Below are 22,598 nucleotides of genomic sequence, written 5' to 3' on the forward strand. Positions count from 1 at the left end.
TACTTAATTCTCCGCTCACTCAGGAAACTCTCCTCCACGGTCTCCACCTTGTGGAGACTGTTTTTGCGGCTAGTGCTATCGATAGGAATGTTTAGCGATAAGTCTACGAGCGATTCCGCGTAACACTGAAAAACAGTGCTGTACAATTATTCGCTGAGTTAGCAATTTCATTTTAAAATAAAGTGCCAAAAGTTTGTAAATTATATCCGTCGCGAAACGATTTGCACTAAATGAAGTGCACTTCCCGCGCTCTAGTAAGAGCGCAACGAGAAAAGCAAGAGCACAATTTATTAGTAGAGCCACAACGCGTGTATTTAAAGTGTTTATACAATTTTGTAACTTAACAATTAGTGGAGCATACATCCATATAACGGGAAATTTGCTGAGCAATCGTGTAATAAAAAGCAACTAGTAATACAAAATATATTTAATCGAAACAACTAGTTTTTGCTGCGCCTCATCAGCATGCGCTCCTTGAGGGAAATCCGTCCGGACTTTTCCACCTTGGTGGAAACGTTGCGACGCGACTCAATTTGGGCCTGCTTCGATTTCTTCATTCTGAAAATGTGTAATCACCGACGTAAATCATGTAAGTCATGTAAATTATAGTAAGTAGTAGTAGCATTATGCCATTGCTTACAATTCATTCAAGAGACTGGTTATCTCCTTCTTCCAAATATCCTTGAAATCATTGGTGAAATTCGTCCAGTACTCGAAGAACTGGTCCGGCGTACACTGGGCCAAAATTAGGGTGCAGGCTTTGGGTGAGAAGTGATAGAAGCGCATGGTCTCCAGGAAGAGCTCGCGGCATTCCTCGAGAGATTGATGCAGCTTCGCCATGGACTTGTCCGCCCCCTCCACGAATTCCTCCATTTTGGACTTGAATGGCTCCATGATCTCCGGACGGGAGGCGGCCAACACTTTGGCCGTAGTCCTCTTGCAACCTGAAGGGGGGATTTCATGGATTAGTTAAGTGATTTCGTTGCAAATGCGAACTCTAAGACTGACCCAGAAACTTCTTGTTGAGATCGGAGATCTGCTGTTGCACCTCCTCGAAATCCATTTGAGCAGCTCTTTCGACGTCCGCTGGTTCTGGGATTGGCAATCGGATTTCCAGCGGATGCACTCCCTCCTTTCTCCGCTGCGCAATGTAGGTGCGAACAATGAAGTGGAGCAAGGTGGTGTGCGATTCCTTGGACTTGACGTCCTTAAGCTTGCCCAGAATATCCAGATTGAAGCCATCTGCTTGTCCCCGCTGTCGATTGCCTCCGTTCATATAGTTGCCCAGGGTTAGGATAATGGAGAAGACCAGCTTCAAATCCTCACTTTCGATCAATTGCTGCGAAAGCTGGGAAACGGTTTCCAGCTTTCGAACCAACAGCGTCACTGACTCCTCGAATTCCGCCTGGAAGACAATGCAGGATATCCTCTCGCTGGCCATGGAAATCAAAGATATGTCCAGGAGGAATTGTTCGGGATGATCGAGCGGAATCTCTCCGCCGGCTGCCTCCTTGATCCTCTGCAGCTCATCCTCTGTCGCCTGAATGTTACTCATGTGCTGCAGTGCCTCCAAACTGACCACCGATGTGTCTATGTGATATATAGCATGCTCGATTTCGCTGGACGGCACATGCAGACTTCGCCAGATAATGCCTACATTTCGGGACCTCTCGGGATCGAGAACCTTGATCGACTTGGCTCGCTTGACCTTCAGTTCCTTCGGCTTGCTAACGGGCGCAATTGCTTGGCGGGAAAAGAGCTCCGTGAACTCATCGATATTATCCAGTGGCGTTTCCTCGATCTCCGTCCAGATCTCCTTGGTGGCCGACGCAGTGGGCGGGGCATCTGCACCACTAGCAGCCGGTGGTTCATCGGGTGAGCTCCCGCTGTTCTCCGTGCTGTCCGTGGAATTGGCCACCGATGGGGGGCGTGGTACAGGCGGGGCACTCGTCACTATACGCGTCCAATATAATGGACGCATCGGCTTCGGCGGGTTAACTGCACTCTTGCGCATGGCTGAAATAATATGAGTTATTTTATATATATTCGTATTATTATTTTTCGGTGCTCTTACTATTTGTGCGATGGAACCAATTGCCCTCGGCGGGATCGGGCAGTGGAGCGGGTGAGATCGGCGTCTTAGAGGGTGATGCACTCATGGGCGGTGGTGGAGGCGGTATTGCGCCGCCTCCTTCAGGTGCAGGCGCAGGTGGTGGCGGTGGAGGAGCGCTACCACTGCCCGGAGGAGGGGGTGGCGGAGGTGGTGGTGCTCCATAGTTGGCCAGTGGCGGCGGAGGCGGTGGTGGTGGTGGAGCGGGTGCAACAAAAGCGGGCGGCGGCGGTGGTGGTGGCGGTGGAGGCGGGGCAGAGGCATGTGGCTTTTCCTCATTGTCCTTTGCACTTTCCTTATCGGAAATTTTCGACGTGGATTGCCCGCACTTGCAGGTGCCCACGCAATCCTCGCTTTCCGTTTGAGTTTCCGCATCCGTGAAACTCTTCACAGCGCCCTCCACTCCGGATTTGTTGTATTCATAAACTGTCGCCTCACTGGCATTCAGCAGTTCCGTGAGATTCACACATCGCTTCGATGGACGCCGTGGTGGTTCATCCACACTGCTCAGCAGCTCATTGACCACCGCATGAACTTCGGCCAGCGTTGAGCAGTTGAGCAGACGCTTCTTGAGGATCTGTTGCAGGGTTTTCTGATTGTCCGTGGTGGTTGTGGATGCAGTGGCAAGGGTTGCCAAGGAACCTACCATCGCACCACCACCCATGGACGCCAGGGAACCGGACTCCAGCGCTCGAATACCGGATGGTGTACTGGAGAATGGCCATGCCGCCACTTTGTCCAGTTTTCCGGGGGTCAGGGGCAATGAGGTTGTCGGCTGCTCCGTGTGCGTCCATTGGTACATTTCATAAGGCTGGAGATTGAAAAAAAAGCTATTATTAATATTAAGCAACTCAAATAGCAACCTTTAGACAATATCAATTTGATTGTGTACTTTAATATGAAGCATTTTATACTACGTATTCCCCACATATACATCCAATAATTTCTAATTGCCAGTCAAGTGGGATGGAAAATAAAAGAAAGAGACGGCTGGAAGCACAGAGAAAGAGACGGCAAGTGGTCTCGAGTGTGCGACAAGCGAGAAAACTTAAAAGCACCTAAGTTGGCCTAAGTTCGCTTTATTTTCTGTCATGCTCCTGCATTTTCTCTACATGCAAGACTCTTTTGATTTTGATTGTGACTTTTCAGTCCCACTGCGGGAATCGTCTTTTCTTGTTGTCAAGTCTTCAAGCAAAATAGCCCAGGAACATAAAGAACTTACATTTGCAAACATTATACGAACAACTTGTGCAATGTTTGTAGAGTAAATATAGGTTAAGAGCATTTTAAAATAATCTACTACCTATATATTTAAAGGGTTTCTCAGAATAACGCCCAATACTATGCAAAACGAGTTCAATCAATATAGCAATTTAATTATGCTTAAGCAGATATCTATGATTCCCACATACTTGCAGGCTCCACACTTGCAGGCTCTCACGCTAATCAATCAAAGATCTGAGAACTTGACAAATGCAAATGAAGTGCAACATCCTGTCCCGACACTACATCCGATATACCCTGTAAGCAGTTTATCCATAAGTAGTGGGTGGGACCGAGTCAAGTTTATCGCACTTTGCACCATTTGTGGCCAAGTGTTTGCCAGCGATTTGCATGTTGTTTGCACATTTTAAAGAACCAAGCCACCAACCAAGCAACTGGAGTGCAAGCCCACATCCCTAAAACTAAAAAAATGGATAAAAACCAAAACCTAACCATAAGAAGCCACATAAAGGTGAGGATAAGTACGCAAAGTGCAGAGTGCACGGGATATTTTTTGTATTAGTTGACCGAAAACTAGAAAATTGTTTTGGTTGCCGCATATTCCTAGGTGACCCAATAACTAAAAGATTTGCTCTGTCTGCCACATGAAATAGGCTACAAAACCATGCTTGTTTGCTAAGGTTTGAAGAGGATTACACAGAATAACAATAAAAAGTTATTTACTTGGTTTAACCACTTAATAAGAGATTAAACACAATTTCGGCATGTGATACAGTTCGGTTGTTTCCCAATTCCCACTTAATTACCAACAACATCATCATCAACGATTCTATGCACCCTAATCCCATCAGCCACTTTCTACATCCAGTATATATACACATGTTATATATAGATATATATAATATATATATATATATATAAACAATCCAACACGCGTACGCACACTGGCAAACTAACAAACCAATAGACACAAGCTCTCGGTAGTTACATTGCACATTCAAATCCAGTTTGCTCATTTCTGCATCAAAGTTTGGTTTGTTCCGGCTGAACCTAAAGAATAATACCAGTCGATTGGAATGGGAAAAACTTTCGACTGCGAGCAATAAAAACGCACAAACTTTCAATGAGCTGCAGCAACAATAGGAAAACAGAAGGGACTATGGCACAACAACAAAAAAATGTATCTAAGGGTACAGTAATCATAGAGAAATGAAAATATCCACAAAGTTCAGAAACATTTATAAAGGATTACGAAACTATTTAAAAAAATTTTGAATCAAAGTCTGTGATCCAAGACCGTTATAATTAATGTTTACAAGTTTCTAAGCCCACATAGCGATAAAGTACTGTACAACTAAAGTTAAAGTCGAACATCGAACCTTTGACACAGCCATTCCCCCTCTTTTGCTCCCTGGTGAGCTGGCCTATTGCCCAAAAAGTTCGAACAAATTCCAGAGACATCGGAGACGTCGTTGGACATACAAATATACTGATATATAAATATATCTAGTTGGCAGCCAGTTGAAGAAATTCGTGATATCATAATCTTGAGCTCAAGTATCATCACATAGAAAATCACTTAACGGTGTCGTCTGCCGCCCTCATCATCTCCGTTTTTCCCGCCCACATTTTTGGCTATATGTGTTTGTGCTATCTTGTGTTTGGGCCTCTCAGGGATTTGAGGTTAAGCTGCTGTGGCTAAAACTTTTGGCCTAAACTAATTTGAGGGCTATATCTAGTGCTTCATTATTTGCGGTGGCTTTTGGTTGTTGTACGTTCTTGGTTCTTGGTTGTTCGCCAGTTGTTATAGTTGGTTGTTCGCCAGTTGTTATAGTTGTTGTCGTTGTTGTTTCTGTTGTTCCTGCTGTCGCCTGTCTAATAACACTTAACTGGGTCTCGGTTTACAGCCCTCGAAATGGAAATGGGGCCAGCTTCTTGGGCCTCTTTTTACTGGGCAATTAAAGCCTTCCGCCTTTTTCCCAAACTGCTTGTTTATTTAGCTTTCTGGTCAAGAGCAGTGCTAAATGCTAAATGGCAAATGGTAGATGGTAAATGGGTAATGGTAAATGGCCGGCTAAACTGTGCCCGATGATATAGCCAACTATTATGGAGTCCATTAGGCCCGGCAGATGAAGATGACCATCGCCAGATGGTTGCCAAAGAGTTGGACAAAGAACGAGTGGATAAAAAGAAAACTGGTAGAATTACCAGCGCTATATTATAGGGCTCGCATTTCACAATACACTTGGAAAAATGTCGTCAGACTATTATACATAATACTGAATTATCTCTATTCAGATTGCAGGGATTTTCTTGCAGTGCCCAGTTTTGGTTTCATAATTTCGCATGCAGCAAAACAACAAAATCAACAGCGAAAGCGTAAAATTGTTAATGCTGGCAAAGAGAACTTGGCTTTTGATAGTTGACGGCTGCCGACTGTAAAGTTTTAACAAGTTCTGACACTTGCAGGCTGGGGCGCATTGGGGGCGTGGCCGGGGCGAGGTGGACAACCGCTGTAGCTCGGTTAAATGAAAGTGCACCGAAGGCCTGCTCTTGCCTTTTATTTTATTTCTTCTTTTTTTTTTGCAATGGAATTGCTAATTTCCGGGCACAACTTTGCGGTTCAGTTTTGCACAACTTTTCGCAGCAACTTCGACGAGCCACCGACGAGTTGGACAACGCTGCGTATGAGTAACATTATGCATAAAGGCCATAAGTTGAAGGTCCCAGCGTCCAACAGGCCTCGGGTCAAATCCGGACCATCGGAGCATCGAAGCAGCGGTGCACTGGTCAGAATTTGCCACTATTAGGCTGTCAGATTACCAAACTTTAAACTTCACAGTAAAAAACAAAATTATACTGTCCAGATACAACAGTTAACAAGCATTAGCTTAATTGATTAGGATTGTATTAGGATTTCTAACATTTTAACTCTTTGTTTTTGCACCAAAGACGTATGTTTCTTGCATAGTTTTTCTTTCAGTGTCGCAGCGACAGTCATTATCAATAGTTTTTCCTGGAACGCTAATGACTTGAAAGTTAGTTTAGCCGCCCCCTTGATCTGCTAACCCCTTCGGCCGGATTATCCATCCTTTTGCCCAGTTACAAACCCGCCGTCCAACGCGCAGTCATCATTTCCGGCCAAGCCGTGGCAACTTCCGCCCTGTTAGCACCCTTTAGTTAGGAACTAGAAGCCACCTCCCGAGTGAGATGACCAATTTCCGGGGAATAAAAGTGCATTGAACTTACGCTAAATCCGCACTCCAAGTGCTCATTGGAGATCTGCTTAAGGACACCGACATATTTGAGATTATTGCAGAACTGCAGCGCTAGAGTATTAAATAATTCTTGATTCCCGTCAATTGAGGAACTCTTTGGATTGCTCTGCATCGTTGAGATTAGCCATTTTATTAGCATTTGACCTGAAAAAAAAAACAAAAAAGAAAAAACAGTTGTAACTGAATGAAATAACTTTGATCACAGCTGGTCCACTTATTCACTCGTTTTCTCTTGCACCCTTAACCAAAAATAAAAGAAAACTTGAAGCTCCTAACCAATGAGATTTATGGGTAGGAGACGCTTTGGGGTGAAGTAACTCCCAAGCGGAGAACCCCAAAAAATGTGGAATAAATAATTTTCTTGCGTAAATGCCAGACAACAAACTGGACGGAAAAGATTCCTTATCGACATGGACACTAAACAGATACTCTACGATTTTTCTTGTCAAAAAATATCTTTACATATTTAACATATATACTTCTTTATCTCAAAAATCAATTTAATCGCATTGATCATATGTTATAAAATCGTGTGACTAACGTCGTGATAAGATAAGTGACTTAAAATTAGTTGCCGTACAAGTGATGCACTTGGTTATTGTTCAATAACTGCAAGAATTTGAACTATGTAAAATATTTAGGTGCCTAATAGATTTTCGTATAACAAAGGGACCTTTCACTCGACCAACAGAAAACCAAGCAAACTTTCTGAGGCCAAACAACAAAAGTGCGAGAAAAGTAAAACTTACGCTGGCTGTCAGCGTGTGAGTGGTTAACAGTTTGCACAGGCAGCAGGAGCAGATGTTTTGGGTCAGAGGTCGAGATCTCGAGCAGGTCAATGCGCATCCGTCGGATGCGTAGGCTAATTCCTGCGACATCAGGTGGCTGCTGCTCCTCCCTCACTGCTTTTCCTCGGGAAAATCGAGTTTTCTGCGCCCGCCGGGCGGCCAATGACATTAGATGAAGATAATGCGGCGGGAGATTGGGAACATCCTCCTGGGAATTCCATCGTCCTTCTGATGCAAATTCGCATTCCTTAGATGGCTGCTTGGCCAGCAGAGAACACCAAACGTTGCTCAAAACACTGGACATATATATGTATTATCTTCCAGAACAAAATAGCTAGTACAACTTCCTTCGTCTAAAATCAACCTTAAACTGCCTACGCGAATTCAACGCTGTGTTTTGTGATTAGCGCAAAAAATTGAAAGGTTGTTAAAACTTATCAACATTATGAACGCCTTGAACATGACAACTGCGGCACTCTCAGCAATCAGTACACTGAACCAAAACTATAAAAATGATTCGCAAAGCTAACTAAAAATGAAATCTTAAAGCCATATCAACTCGAATTTTATTCTTTACTTCACTTACATATTTAGGTCAAATATCGATTATATTATAAATATATTTGGCGAAAGAAATCAGAGTTATTAAGTTTACTTAAATATTTTCGGTGTATTGATAAGACTGCAGTTTTATGGAGAGACCACTAGACAAATAACGTGATACTAGTTGGCCCTGTGAAGGTCGCTGGTTTAATCAGTCACGGTTCTTATTTTGTTGGGAGGGTGTCGTTTTTAAAAAAGTGCGATTTCGATTGAATCACTGTGTCTAAATTTACGCATTTTGCAAAATATATGTCATTGTTTTGGTTAATCATCTAGGTTCAATTTCCACAAAAATTGAACTGATTCAAAAAAAGTACTCACTTGGCACAGTTCTATAATTGTTTTGGTTTTTTCAATGGCCTTATCTTTAAATAGCTCTTAGCGCTGTTGAAGTGCTGCTTTAGTTGAGACCGCAGATAGCCAATAAAAGTTGACTGATAAGGTCTGCACAGTTAATAATTAAATCGGTTTGATAGAACACAATAAACGAATGGGTGACGCACATAAAAATCAATTGACATCAAATGCACTGTGTTTACTTGAAATAAACTATTTGAAAATTAGATTCAAACGTATTAAAATGATCACAGAACGTATGTACAACCGCATGTCAAGTTGATGCAGTGGATTGTCATTTTGATGCCGATGATGGCATCGTCCTGTGGGGCAAACCAGGAGGAAGTGCCAGATTAGCTGGTCACCGGAGCTGGAGCTGGATCTGTGCGCCATCCTCATCAGCAGGAGGTATCTGTGTGGTGGCCGTTTTTGTTGTTCCTGCTCTAAATGTCGTTGTTTTCTATTGTTGTTGAGCTTGGCCTTTATTGCTGGCACCATAGCGGCGTTGTGGCAAACGGGTTTCCAGTTTTGATGAAAACTGCGCCACCGACGATGCTCAACAAATTTGCATAACTGCTTGCCAGGCAAATGCAACACTCATACACCGAAAAAAAAAACGCTTGCCAAAATACTTCTTATATGCGAGACTAACTCTATTTTGTATTATTCCTTAGTCATTTCCGAGTTTTGGTAAATATTTCTGGAACATATTTGAATTTTTTTGCTGTGTAAGCTGTTGGTGGAAACTGGGGGCGGGTTAGAAGTGGGTGGCGCGATGGGTAGCAGCGGTTTTTGGCGCCTCACGCATGCATGCGTTGCATTCATCAACGGCAGAGTGGCGCTCGCTTCTTCATTCCGACAAACAAAACGGATGAGAACGTAACGATGCCAGAAAACCACAGGGCAGAACCCGAAATGAAGCATTGAGGATGCCACATGGGATGGGTTAAAGCGACTCCACGGCTACCTAGGTATAACATAAGTTAGGACAGAGGTTAACCATCTAGGAAACTTATTTCTTAAGTTCCGACTTTTAGCTTAGATTTCTAAAACTAACCTCAATTGGTACATTGTTAAGAACCATGCAATCATAAAATCTACAGAAAAAAGCTAATAATTATATGAAATGTCCTCTGCAATTTTCCGCATATTACAATGTATTTAGAGTACAAGAAAGTGAGCTATACAGTAGCCCAAAAAATTGTTTCATTACGCTTTGGGCGAAAACATTGTTGTCTATACTAGGTGGCAGGAAAGCTCCTTAAAGTTGCCTTTCGTCATCCCAGTGGTGTCCCATCCCCCCATCCCGGCCAGAATCACTTCATCCGAGCGAAGCTGGCGAACGTGATGTTGTCGGGCATATAAATCAGATTTTTGGTCCAAGAGCGGTGCCGGACGTTGCCTGATGAAAAGTCGCGACAAACAGCTTCTGCAGTTATCTCCCGTCCATCCCGAATTTTCCCAGTCCATCCCATCTTTCCGAAAGCCACGAAGAATTGATGGCCACTTCAGAGACAATGACGTCGACGCTGAAATCGCGAAAAGCAAGAGCTGCACAGAGCAAAATTTTTGCAGGTTGCAAAGTGCTAAATTCAATTGTCTGCAGTTAAGCAAACGATTTAATTTTGGAATAAATGCATTAAAAATATGTATCAAGCTAAGTAGTTTGATATGAAGTATTGCTTGCGCTAATTTCGCTCTGTGCAGCAAATTGCGTGACCAGCCCCTCCCCCCCCCTTTGACCCCCCATCACGTTTTTTCCAAACCCCCATGCTGCAGCTTCACTTCTTCTTCGCTTGTTTGCCCAGCGAGGCGTTAAAATGTTTGTTTGCATTAATTTGCAGCAGACGACAACGGGCGTTGTGGATGCGGATGATGATGATGATGGCGATGGCGTTGGCGAGGGATCAGGATCCCCGGGTGCCGAAAAGCGGGAAGGCTGACAACGATGAGCTTACCAATTAGCGCCTTTTGTGCCACACACACCCCCCCGAACATCGATGGGCGTGGCATGTGTCAAAAACTGCGCCTCCAAAATTCCAGCGAAAGTTTTCTGGCTTTTCACTTTGCCATTTTAGGGTGTGCGTAGGATTTTTGGAAATAGTTTCGACTGGAAATTTGCAGCCGGAATTCTCAAACTAATAACAATGTGAGACAAGAGGAGTATTATTCACAGTAAATATACGAAATTAGGAACTTGGTTAGAGTAATATCAATTACAGTATGTATAAAAAGGGAAAACTTATGAACAAGCAGCATAATACGTATTTAAACAACAGTATCGGTATATTTCAGAAGGTATTTAGTTGTTTAAGATGTTTCACAGACGTTTCGCATTAAACCGTTTAATTACTGAGGGACTACTGTATATTCCTTAAATGTGCTGAAATTCCATAGATGCTCAGTCTTGGGAGACGAATTTGCAGCCATTCCTAGAAAATATGCCACACATTTTCGGTGAGGCAGTGAGGCGGTGCAACTAGACTGGAATATAGAATATATATGCGTAGGCACTTCAAACACTTGCGAAAATGTTAACCTGTGCAAGTTTGGCCCCTCTCCTCTATTTACATACAAAATTTCCCAATTATGCAATCATTCAACTTGATTTGGCTTGCTTTTCTTGACTGATTTTCGGAGGGAAAATTGCAAGCAGGGCGGGTGGAAAAGTGTGCTGGAGCTGAAGCAGGCAAATTAATTGTTAACTTTAAGCAAACAACAAACGCAATCAAACGTGGAGCACCGGCAGAAATAAAAAAAAAAAATGAAAGGAAAGGAAAGGCAAGGCAAGAAAAGAAAAACGGAAAGGGAAATAAAATTAAATGTTTCCCGAGAAACGACACAAAAGGCAAACAGTAAATGCGCAGAAATCGCAGGGGTTACCTTTATATTTCTCCCGTCGAAATCCCTTTCCCACCCTTTATTTTTAGTTTTGCTCGATATTCCTGCCTTTGCCATCGCTTCACTGAAGTTACTCACTCAGCTCAAAAATCGACAGTTTTGGGTTAATACTCTAAAAGATTTTCCACCAACGAAATGAAAAGAAGCATAAACTAAAAATTGAATTGAACAAATTGCAGGAGTTTCTGGCAATGAACAAACTTATATTTTCGCCATTAACCCGCATACCTAAAATTGAAAAAATTAAAATCTAAAGATATATCTGTAGATTCTTTACTGCTAGGTAATTGCATGCATATTTTTACCTCTACTAAAATTACGATGTTTTAAAATCTTGGAAACTTCAGTTCTTAACCAACTCTTAACTTCAGAGTATTTAAACACGAATATTTTTGGCAAACTTACCTTCGAACTTTTCATATGCAGCGAAGCTTAACTTTTCCGGTACATAAGATGAGCCGCGTCGCGAACCAGCTCCTCCGGCCACGCCCCCCGCTCCGCCCAAGGCGATTTCGGGGGGCGGGGGTGCCGGCGTCAGCGACGAGGAACATGGAGTGGCCAAGAGGGTGGTATCGTCATTGGCGGGGCACAAATTCGGGGGATTCGAGCTATTATTGCCCGCCGAAGACTTCTCGACCGTGAAGCTTGCGACCTTCTTTAGCACATTGCTTGACAAAAGGGGCGTGGTGGGCGTGCCGAAGCCGGGGGGCGGCGGTGGGAGTGGCAGGGGCGCTGTGTCATCCTCAACATTTTCGGAGGCTGCAGAATTCGTTTGAGACTGCACAGGTGTTTGAGATGATTTAAACGAAATTATAACAGTTGATTGCGTTTCCAGCGACGTCGAGGCAGTTGTAGCCCCCAAAGGTCCTGCAGGTCCTGTAGCTCCTGTAGTAGCTCCGGTAGCTCCTGCAAAACGAATGAATGAATGACGAGGCAACGGCATTAGCTGGATAAATTTGTATAGAAATTCCCGCGCTGCTTAAATCAGTGAAAAATTGCGAATAAATGTATTCCTGGCAGCGCATAAGTCACTTCCCATAATTACTGGTTAAATTGTAGAATGCTTGGCAAACATTTGCCAAACATTTATCATTCTTGCTGGCGGTGCGGGTAAATCGATGAAAACTCGCAATGCTCTGGCATTAAAAAATATAAGTGGAAAGCTTAAAGAGTGCCTGTATTCATTTGAAATTTTAATGCTCAACAATTATTACAATGAAATTTGTGTTTGCTGTGCAAGGCGAACTCATCCCATCGAATATTAAATTTAATCTGGAACACTTAATACCTAATTACTAATAAAGCCTTTACTAATGACTTATTTATCGAAGGATTTTCTGTGTCTCACTCATTAACAATCCTCCAGCTCTCAAATATCCTCAGCATCCTGCCAATATAGAAATGATTTACATTCATTAAATCGAAATTCATGTTCGCAGCTTCATAAAAATGTGCGCGTCCCGCTGCTGTAAAATAAACATATAATTTTTCTAGTGCATTAAATCTTCGCGGGGATCCTTGATTTTGTGTAGCAAATTTTTATGGTCCCTCAACTCCGATTGAGTAGACCCTGTGGAGCCCTTATCACGGCCCATCATCATTGACTGTACACCCAAGTGGGTTGGGCCGCCCTCCGTTTTGCCGCCTGCTCTTCGATTTGGCGGATAAGTCCCGCGTGCATCATTTTATATAACATGATTTAATTAAAATTTAAACTTTCTTTTTTTTTTTTTTGGGAGGGAATTTTTGGTGCCTCCCGGTGGAGCCACAATGGGGAATCAACAAAGTCGGGGAAAAGGAAACTGAAGCTGCGCCTGAAGCGCCTGCTTCCGGCCAACATTTTGTAAACAATGAAGACGTGTTTGAAATTTTTAAGTTTTTACAAATGTTTTTTCGTGTTGTTGGGTAGTATTTTTATACCAGAGGGCCAGAAGGCCGGAAAAAGCAGCGAACCATGTTCGCTTTTGTTTGTTTTTTGTTTATCGAGCTGAGCGAGTTGGGCCAACGCAATTAGGTGAATTTCGTGGCAGGGGGCGGCGAATTCTGCGAGTTTCAGTGGCAATTATGTATTTAAAATATCATGTGGGGGCAGAGGAAAACGAGTCCTTGCATAAATGTGCCTATAATTACTTTCGGGTCCCTGCTTGTTTTTATTCAATCCTTTTTTTTGTTCAGCCATCTCTCGCGTTTTTTTTGTGTTTTAAAAGCGTCGCTGATCGGATCAGTTCGGAAAACAAAGAGTTGGTTGCGGAAAAGGGGTAAATGGAATGGCTGCTACATGAGTTAATTAAAAAACTTTGCATTGTGGTCCAAGGGCAACACCTTGTATCCTTGCGGTTTTCTTTTCTCAAAGGAACTTTCTAAATAGGAGTCAAATTTCATAAAATTACTTCATATAGTATTCATACACCTAATAGTAAATTTACATTTTTTTTGATTTTAGAGAAGTGTTTAGGCGTAGGCTCTTTTTTATTTGCTATCACCTCCCAAGGGGCAGAGGTACTTCAATTTCGAGCGGGGCAACAAACACTCAAAACTACAGTTTGACAAGCACTTATGTGCGTCTCGTGTTTACCTTTGAAATTGGCGCAGAGCCGGAATAAGTAACAACCAGCACAAAAAAAGGGACAAGCTTTTAGACAGGTCTCCTTCTCCTATTTTTTTGTTGGGGCTCAAGGACCACTTTCTGTAGCACACATATGGCTACAAGTGGGACCCAAAAAACTGGTAGATTGGCAATTTTAAAGGGTAGAAGTATAGGAATTTATTTAAAGTTAAGTTTGTACTCATATTCCCTTGGCATTGCGATCATTGCATTTAGTAAATTAATGTGTAAGTGTTTTTATCGGATTTTCAAAACAATGTGCATTATCTAAAATCTTTGAATTGCATTAAACACTTTGTATATTTTATCAATTGTTCAAATTGACATCTTTTGTTTAAAATGGTTTTTATTTGCTTGCTGCCACGGTCGTTAAAATTAATTATTTGATGTCCTCGGGCCAAAAACACATGACAATCAAGAAGCTTTAATAAGAGCTTAATTTAAAGCAATTAGTTCAACTTCCTATTTACACATCATGACTGTTTTGTTTCAATAGAAATATTAAATATGCAATAATTGCATTTTCGGATTTTTTACTAATCAAAAGTGAACACCTAGTACTCGTTGCTTTAAGCCAGCTACCTCCTATTTTAATATTTAAATTTGTTATTTTAAATATGGCCCATATATCCATAGTTCCTCTTGAGCAAATTACCTGTTTCATTGGGAGTAGATGATGTGCCACCTGGTGGTGTTTGAGTGACGGCGGCTGTGAATCGAGACGAGAGGTTCTGTAGCTCAACCTTTTTGGCTTTGGACACATTAAAGAGCTCTCCATTTGCGAGGGGCGAACCAGAACCCGCTGACCCCGTCTCCACTGCGCCAGGGGTCAGAGGTGATCCCGCGCCACTGCCCAAAACTTGGGCCAACTTCTTGCCCAGCTGCAATGCCATCAGTTCCTCGTCCGGCGAACTTTCCGCTGGGCTATTGGGTGCTACCAAAAGATCCGTATCGTGCAATATGGTGGCTCGATCCGCCTCCTCGACCTCCTGAAGATCATTGGCTATGCTGAGGTAGGTGACGCGAGTTAGGCTCAGGCAGGCCAACTTATCGGCTCGGCAGCGTTTCTGCAGCTCGAGCACTGCTTTTGCGGTATTTGGGGACAGGGTATCCACTGACGTCACACTTATTTCGCTCAGTGGACGATCGCGTTTGGATTTTGAATTATGCTCCTTGGCAGCTGCATTTAAGTAGTGCTTCGATACGATCAGTTCGTCGACGGGATCTGTGAATAGGGAATCATTGCTTGAACAACTCGTGCACAAGGATCTCCGATCGTAGGGATAATGGTGATGGTTATCGTGGGCATTGCGAATATGGTGATGATGATGATGATGTTGCCTTTGCCGCTGCTGCAGTTCCCGATTTCGGCGCTGAGTTAGGGTATCATTTGAGGCATAACAGCACTCATCGCTGCTGCAGTTGTGGTATTCTAGCGAATCGGTGCAATCCAAACTGACTACGTCGTCTTTACGTTCGGTTAGCAATTAAAAGTGTTATGGTTAAATAGAAAAATAGACAGACAATCGAGATAGAGAAACAGGCAGTTGTTGGAAAATAGAAGTGGTTTGAAGTAAAAACGAAGGAACCCAAAAAAATTAAGCTGAATTAAATCAATTAGTCTACATAAGTTGTTATTTAAAATAAATACAAAATATGCCCGATCGTTTACTTCTCTAAATGGTTATTAAAATGTCTTTCGATGAGCTCGCCGCATAAATATTTGCAATTAAATAAAACATTCCGCCAACTGCGACTCCAAATGATTTATGTGCCATTAAGCCGCGACGGCGATGGCTCATTCACGAAAATGCGACATGTGTAAGAAATAATAATTAAACAAAAGTAAATAAAAACAAGGCGCCACTGGAAGTCGAAAGAGAGCGCGTGGAATGGCAGAGAGAAATATCTCAGAGAGAGACGAACAACTGGAAAGCCGCAAAATTATGAAAATCTATATGGAAAATGGTCAAATAGAAAGAAAAATAGGGGAAAAGGTGTGTGTCTGCTGCGGGGCAAATGAAAATGAAAATGAGAAAGGTTCGAGAAAATACCCCAAAAGGTAAACAAAGAAAATTGTACACAGCAGAACCCAAAAAAACTGGTTTTGGTCGCGGCGAGATGGGGGTTTCACAAAATAAAAAAAGTAAATTAAAGTAAAGCGTTGGCGTCAGTTGCCTTCTCCCTTTCAAAAGTAAATTGTTTAATTTGTTGTCCATGAGCAATTGAGGCAAATTGAAAACAAAACAAAAGCCGAACTGGCAAGATGAGCCCCGATAACAAAGGAAAAGTTACTCCCCCTTTTCCCAGATAATAAAAGAGTAGGGAAGAACACCATGTAAACACCTGTAGATTGCTAATCTGGTCATTGGCAAGGCACTTTTCCTCAAAAACATGCACTTTTAACAGTTTTCACACCGCACTTGTATTTGCCCTTCTGTTCTATGTTTCTAACTTTCAACTTTTCTAATATCCAGAGCGTTTTTCGATTTTAGCATGGACCAGCGATCTGCGCGGAAGCGAGTTCAAAGCGTTACTAACAACCAACTGGTTTGGAATTAAAATTCACTGGAAAGTCAAAAGCCGCATAGCAAGCGGAGAAAGAGAGCGAGCATGCAGAGAGAGAGAGAGAGAGCCGACAAAGGAATATATATATGTATATGCATATATATATGCTTTTTGTTGACGGTCTTAAGCTCGAGTTACATGGAACTAAAGCAGAGCAGAAACGTGAAAAAGATCACATGAGCTATGATCGACGACTAAAATACCTTCGTTGATATAAACCACAAATAACAAATATAGATCCTAACTTGGAAATGCCTCTATAACTTGTTAAGGTATGTGTTATGTATTCATATATTCATTTACTAAAATTCCTACCATAATTATCTAATGCGAATAGAGATCGAAACCGTAAGGAAATTTTAAAAATTTGCACCGCTCCCTACAATTTCAAAATAATCTCCTAATTTGTAATTTGTTAGTGATATGCGATTATTAGTAATATCGTTTAAAGCAAATTAAGAATTTATTTCTTTGATTGCCTCAGAGGAGGGTTACCATATTTTGCACCATCTTAGACATACAGCTCCATAAACCCAGCATACCCAATACTTGGAATATTAAGAGTACTAATTAGCGAGGCAGCGACGTCGAGGGCAAAAATCGCGTGATTTTTCCGGGAATGAGCTTACCCGCAACCACTGTAGCCGATGGTTTTGCCTCAGTTGTTTCGGTAAAGAGCTGCTCAATGAACGCACAGTGGTCATCGGTGGAAGTTTTTTCGCTTCGATTTTTTCTCGGTTTTGTTGGGGGTTTCGGTGGAGGTTGTGGGGCTATACGTCTTTTTCGCGGCTGCTTGGTCATGGGGGGCATTTCCTGAACGTTCTCCTCGTCACGCGATAAAATCTGTAGGGATTCCTCTTCACTGTGCTTATTATTGTACTGAAGCGGTAGCTGACATAGTTGGCCCAAACTCAAACTGCAACGATCCTCACTTTCGACTTGAGGAGTTTGGAGCTGCCTTCTTAGCCTTGGTGGTTTCGCAGGCGCTTTACAAAAAACAAAGTCAGTTTGCATACTTTTGGTCTGCATTTTTCGTTGACATATGTATGTGGCTGCTAAACGTTCTTTAAATAAAAACTATCATTTCTAACTCTATGTTTTATGCCTGGACTTGATCTAAAATTATTCTACACCACAAACATCGCACTAATGGTAATATTGCAATTTCGACGAATTTTGAATGGTTTTTAAAAATGATTATACAACCTGACAATTCCGATAAATGCTACTAGGGTTAAGTTTCGTTTTAGCTTTAGTCAGGCGTTTTATTGAAGATACAGACATGTACTTATAAATGCAATGGCATTTTGACTAATTTTACCAAATTAATTGCCCCTACATTCTACATTCAGTTCAGTAAAATGCCATTAAGCGCTCCCAAAAGTATGCAAGCGAATTTTCGCATCGAATGCTGGGTACTTCAAACGCTCAATTATTGTAACATTAAAAACAAATTGTAAACAACATTAAGCAGTTGTTAAAACTACACACATAGACAGGCAGCAAGGCAGGCAGGGTGGATGAGTTAGTTTACAACTTTACATGGAAATGTACAAGCGAAACTAATAAAACTAATTGCCATAAATATTAGCGGCCAGCCACGTGCCATGCCGCACCAAACTTTTCCACCATAATGTGAACGGCCATACTTGTGTGTGTTGGTATTATTGTTGTGTTTGTGTTGGTGGGTGGGGCAGTTTAATTGAGCACGTTGCCAAAACTCCGCCAAAGGCTGCAGTTTCCTCCATCCTCCCACAAAAAAAGGAGTCCTAAGCCAAAACTCAGCGAATAGATTTTCAGGGTTTTCACATCTGCTCTGGGGTATTTGATTTCGTTTGCAGAGTTTGTTCCTGTGATTTCTTTGAACAAGCTACAATCGTATTTATGTCACAATCATCCTTTTATGCCAACAGCATTACATAGGTTTTGCTAAGCAAGAAAGTTGTTTTTGTTTAACAACAAAAATCAAAATTATTCGTTGTGTTTTTAGAACCAATTTGAATAATCATGACAGGTACAGGGTACACATTGTGGTCGAAAGGAAAGGTTTGACAGTACTTTATTCCTTGATCCTTTTGCGATTTTTAGGGGGTTTCCTGCCACAATCTGCACCTACTTCAGGCGCTTTTTCTTGGCCCCATGAATTATGAATTTATGCATTGAAAAAGGCCCCAAAAACAGATGGGTGCGTGCGAGTGAATGAAAGGGAGAAGCACCACAGCTATACAGCTGTATATTCGCTCCTCGCTGAAAGGGAATTTTTGATATAGAGACCCCACCGGATCCTGATCCCCCTACTTTCCCCTCCTTTCCCCCCTCCTTACATAAGCCTCGGCGCGGCACGTTTAGGATTTTTCGTTGATTTGATTTTAGGCTTTGCCTCGCTGCAATGGCAAAAAGCTTCTTGCAACCGGGGGGGCTGAAGGAGGGGGTTTTGATGGAGCATCTCTTCTCCACTCTGAATTGCTTTTTGATATGCGCCTCAGCCTTGAACGCGATTTTCGCATTTTTGTAAATGCTCGCGGAAAACAGAAGCCAGTCAAATAGTGCATCAAAAACGGTTGGCAAGTTATTTTGCCTCAAATTTGAATGCATTTTGAAATCAACAGATGAGGTAGCTATTGCCATACCATCCCATCTAAATATTTTTTAAGCTGCTTAGTTCAGCTTTGCAATAATACGATATGCCAATATATCATTCAATTTAATTGATATCAAGTTATTGGAGTACTGCCAATCGAAACTATGGTCTTCGCTAACAAGAGCATTAGAAGTTCCGTTTTCCGCGTGTCCTAACCCTATTCCTCGCATTTTTACAGCTTTGAGTGATTTTATTTGGCGCTTGTTTTTCCTTCCTTTTTTATTTTTTTTTATTTTTTGGTACGAGACGCCTGCAGCTTTTGAACTCGACGCGTTTTTCTTATGGCTGTTAATAGACAGCAGTGAGTTTTTGAAGTGGGTCTCTGTTTCTTCGTCCCGTTTTTTTGGGTTCTGTTTTGTGTTGTCTGATGCTTTTTTTCGGCTTATTTTTTCGCTTTTCCAGCTTTCCCAGTTGAGTTATGATGGCAAACGTGCTTTTGAGCTTCTGTTTATGTTTTTGTGAGTGTGTGTTGCGCTTGGCCTAATATTTTTAAAGGGGGCATCTTAAAGATTTCACATGAATAACTAAAATCTATAAATTTTTGATTTCACTTTGGCAAAAAAGAAAGGAGCGAGAAAACAAGAGTGCACTAAGTAAAAAATATTATTTTTGCCAAGGCGAAATGCCAATAAGTTACAAGCAGCCGAAAAACTTGAGAGTTTTCGGCTTCGATGAGGGATGATAAATGTATACAAGGACTTGAAAATCGGGGGAAGGTGGAGTTGTGCAACATACAAAGGTGCCACAGCAACAACAACAAAAGCATCAGAGGGAAGGCGGAAAATTCGGAACAGTCAAGTGTTAGGGAAGAAAAGAGGCGGGGGAGAGAAGTGTAGGAAGCGCAGAAGGGTGTAGAAAATTTCATAAAAAACTTCTATGAAAAGTTTATTTTTTGTTCGCTATTTGGTTGTTGTAAAAGTTTTTCGAAAAATTCTTATTTAAACTCCGCTTCAAGTGCAATAAAGTCGAGTTGAAAAGAGTTTGATATACAGTCTGTTTTAAAACATTAATACCCACTGATAGAAGTACGAAATATTGTTTAGACCCAAATTGGGATCAAAATGAAAATGTAGCTGGTAATAAAACAATTATTTTTATATATGTCAACTATTTTCGTATGACATTTTAAACATTTTGTTTTGTGGTCCGATTTTGTAGTTAAAAGGTGTCAAATTCGCTGTGGGCCAGTTTTCATTTGCCGTAAGTTGGCAATTGACCTACGGATCGGAGACAGACTGTACCCTGAAGCATTGGAGTTTCATTTTAAAACAAAAGTCCCCTCAACAAAAAGTTCAAAATAAAGGAAGAGAACAGCCGAAGCAACAATGGGGAAAAATAAAGTTGGCTTATTGAAAAATGCTAGAAGGAAATAAAGGGGGAATAACAGTATTTTTGCGAATAGAAAAAAGCTAACAAACTTGATGCACACCGACAATGACATCCAGAATTACAACAACAAATAAAGTTGGGTTCTACGTAAGAAGTGAACTATATATATAACAACAAATAAAAAAGGCTGCACAGAGAAAACATTTGTAAATTTGTTAGTTACCGGATCAGATGCAAAAAGGTATTTAAGTAGTATTTCATATTTTTGGGATATCCTTCTTTATAAATGATATTTTCCTCTGTGCATTGCTATTGGATATTTTTGAATTAACTTACGAAAATCAGTTTGTTCGGCGCTGGAATCCAGTTGTCCATGCTCCACTTCCGTTTCCGGTGCGATCCAATCGGTACTTCCGTTGCCACTGCCCTCCAAATTGACCTCAAAACTCGATCCCATTTTCGGTGAGTGTAGGAATGCCTCACGAATGCGCTTCTGACCCATCAAACGGCTGAGCACGCGAACTCGACTGCTCCGCCTTTCCGAGAGGGCCACGCCCACTCCGCCAGCACCACCGCCCCCTGCGATGCCCATTCGCACTAGACTGGCGGCACCTGGCGGTGACTTTTCATCGACGTTCGCCGCCCGATTTTGCGAATTTCCCATGTTGATGTGGTCGAGCTGCGAAGGGAGTTTAAAAATCAATTAAAAAACTTTTCAATCAGTCGCATTGTTTGCTCTGGGCTTCCAACAATTTTTTTCCATTCATTTTTACCAGAAATACTCAATGAATTTGTGAAGGATTGCAGAGTGAAAATTTAAGCGACGGAAAAAAGCGTTATTTAAAATAAGTTTAAGCAACTTAAATTCTAATATTTGTAGTCAGTGTATGCTAAGTAAATGAAACTCAAATACAGATTTGTAGTCTTCTTCTGCAGTCCCTTGGAAAAATTAGCAACACAAAGAATAGGAGGATATAAAATGTAATTAAAAAAAGTATATGAAAGTATTGTTGTAAAGTATTTAAAATTCGCCAAACCAAACAGCTAAATCGCTGACCTTTTTTGTCTGCTTTCGAGAGGTAAAAACTTTTTGTTGCGAAAATGTTGCAGAAATATGAAATGAATTAGTTGCACTGGTAGCTAAAGGGGTCTGTGACGGTTGACAAAAAGTTCCTACTTTATTTGTTTGATTTCTAAAGCCAAGTTTATTTCATGGAAATGGGGAAAAGTGGCGGTGAGATGCTTTTGCGGCCGACTTCTGTTGCCCTGTGTCAATAGTCGAATGGCACCCGAGGCCATCGAAATTGCAGGTGCATCTGAATGGGAAATCGTTGTTCTGCTCCTCATTTTCCTCCGCAACTGAAAATTGAACTTTTACTTTTTCACAAGTTTGGACAACAGTTGCAGAAATTTTGCATCAATAATGATCATCAATGATAGATTTGAGGTTCTTTCACATAAGGTAGGGGTATAACCTTTGTTGGTCACCTCTCAGGCGATCGATTCGGTGAAATGTTCTGGCTGAATTTCATTTGCATGTTGTAAAAGTTTTAGATTTTAAGGTTTGCAAAAGTATTTTCAGAAATGACAAATTTGGACTTGGAATTTAAATAAATGAGTAATTTACAAAAAGCATTTGGATATATTAACGGCAGTTCTTTATTCTGTAAAAAAGAAACAATTTCCAACAAAAATTGCTTCATATACTTTTATTTGTTCGCCTCACACCCAACTTGTTATCAATAAATATGCCTGCTTATCTCTTACTGAAATATATAGGTAAATTTGTTCACGGTTAACACCCGATAAAGTCGCCTTGATCGTTGTGGCTATCATACAATTCAAGTTCAATGACATAATATTTTGCACATCTATAAAAATGTTTAACTTTTATTTATCACATAGGATGAGAATTAATTTCGTGAGGGAAAGAGAGGTAGTGAAATCTTAAAACTCACGGATGTCTCATAAATCACAATAAAAGCAAATTAGGAAATTTTTTTATCGGATGGGCCAAAAGAAGGCACCTTGGTTTTATTAGGCCTCGAAAAATGGTCGACTAATTGAAATACTCCAAGGGGAAAAAGGGAGAGGTGTTAAAAATTGTTCGCCAAAATTAATTGGCTGCAATAAATTGCTGGCTGTTGTCCGCCCACGTGACTCATTTTGAGCTCCTTGTTCCTTATTTGTTGTTCTTTCCTCCTTTGGGGATAAT

The 22,598-nt window shown here is 41.4% G+C and overlaps 2 protein-coding genes across 6 annotated transcripts in view; both read right to left on the reverse strand.

Moving 5' to 3' along the window:
* Nucleotides 1-286: 286 nt before the first annotated feature.
* Nucleotides 287-21,047, reverse strand: LOC120443840 (protein cappuccino). Of its 5 annotated transcripts, none has more exons than XM_039623199.2 (8): nt 20,720-21,047; nt 14,501-15,313; nt 11,646-12,146; nt 6,584-6,756; nt 2,075-2,921; nt 1,009-2,016; nt 641-944; nt 287-558 (listed from the first exon to the last, which is right to left on the reverse strand). In XM_039623199.2, the coding sequence occupies exons 1-8, from the start codon at nt 21,045-21,047 to the stop codon at nt 441-443; spliced, it is 4,092 nt and encodes a 1,363-aa protein (XP_039479133.1). In that variant the 3' UTR covers nt 287-440. The 5 variants fall into 5 exon arrangements, with proteins under 5 accessions (XP_039479133.1, XP_043861639.1, XP_043861640.1 ...); XM_044005704.1 differs by lacking the exon at nt 20,720-21,047 and adding an exon at nt 17,043-17,604 and having other exon boundaries at nt 14,501-15,070; XM_044005705.1 differs by lacking the exons at nt 14,501-15,313; nt 20,720-21,047 and adding an exon at nt 17,043-17,601.
* LOC120443838 (hemicentin-2) overlaps nt 20,930-22,598 on the reverse strand; it is a 103,359-nt gene continuing 101,690 nt past the window's right edge. Inside the window, exon 10 of the mRNA XM_039623195.1 lies at nt 20,930-21,062. Within this exon, the coding sequence (XP_039479129.1) occupies nt 21,010-21,062 (53 nt within the window). The 3' untranslated portion in view covers nt 20,930-21,009. The remainder of the gene's footprint in view (nt 21,063-22,598) is intronic.

Source organism: Drosophila santomea, chromosome 2L (genome assembly GCF_016746245.2).
Source record: "Drosophila santomea strain STO CAGO 1482 chromosome 2L, Prin_Dsan_1.1, whole genome shotgun sequence".
In the NCBI taxonomy this organism is placed as follows: domain Eukaryota; kingdom Metazoa; phylum Arthropoda; class Insecta; order Diptera; family Drosophilidae; genus Drosophila; species Drosophila santomea.

Bases quoted from the DNA above. Each gene is read 5' to 3' on its own strand.
- LOC120443840 (XM_039623199.2), bottom strand. From the start codon at position 21,047: ATGGGAAATTCGCAAAATCGGGCGGCGAACGTCGATGAAAAGTCACCG. The intron at 2,017-2,074 runs GTAAGAGCACCG...ATATTATTTCAG, and splicing joins TTGGTTCCATCGCACAAATA to CCATGCGCAAGAGTGCAGTT. The intron at 945-1,008 runs GTCAGTCTTAGA...TCCCCCCTTCAG, and splicing joins TCTCAACAAGAAGTTTCTGG to GTTGCAAGAGGACTACGGCC.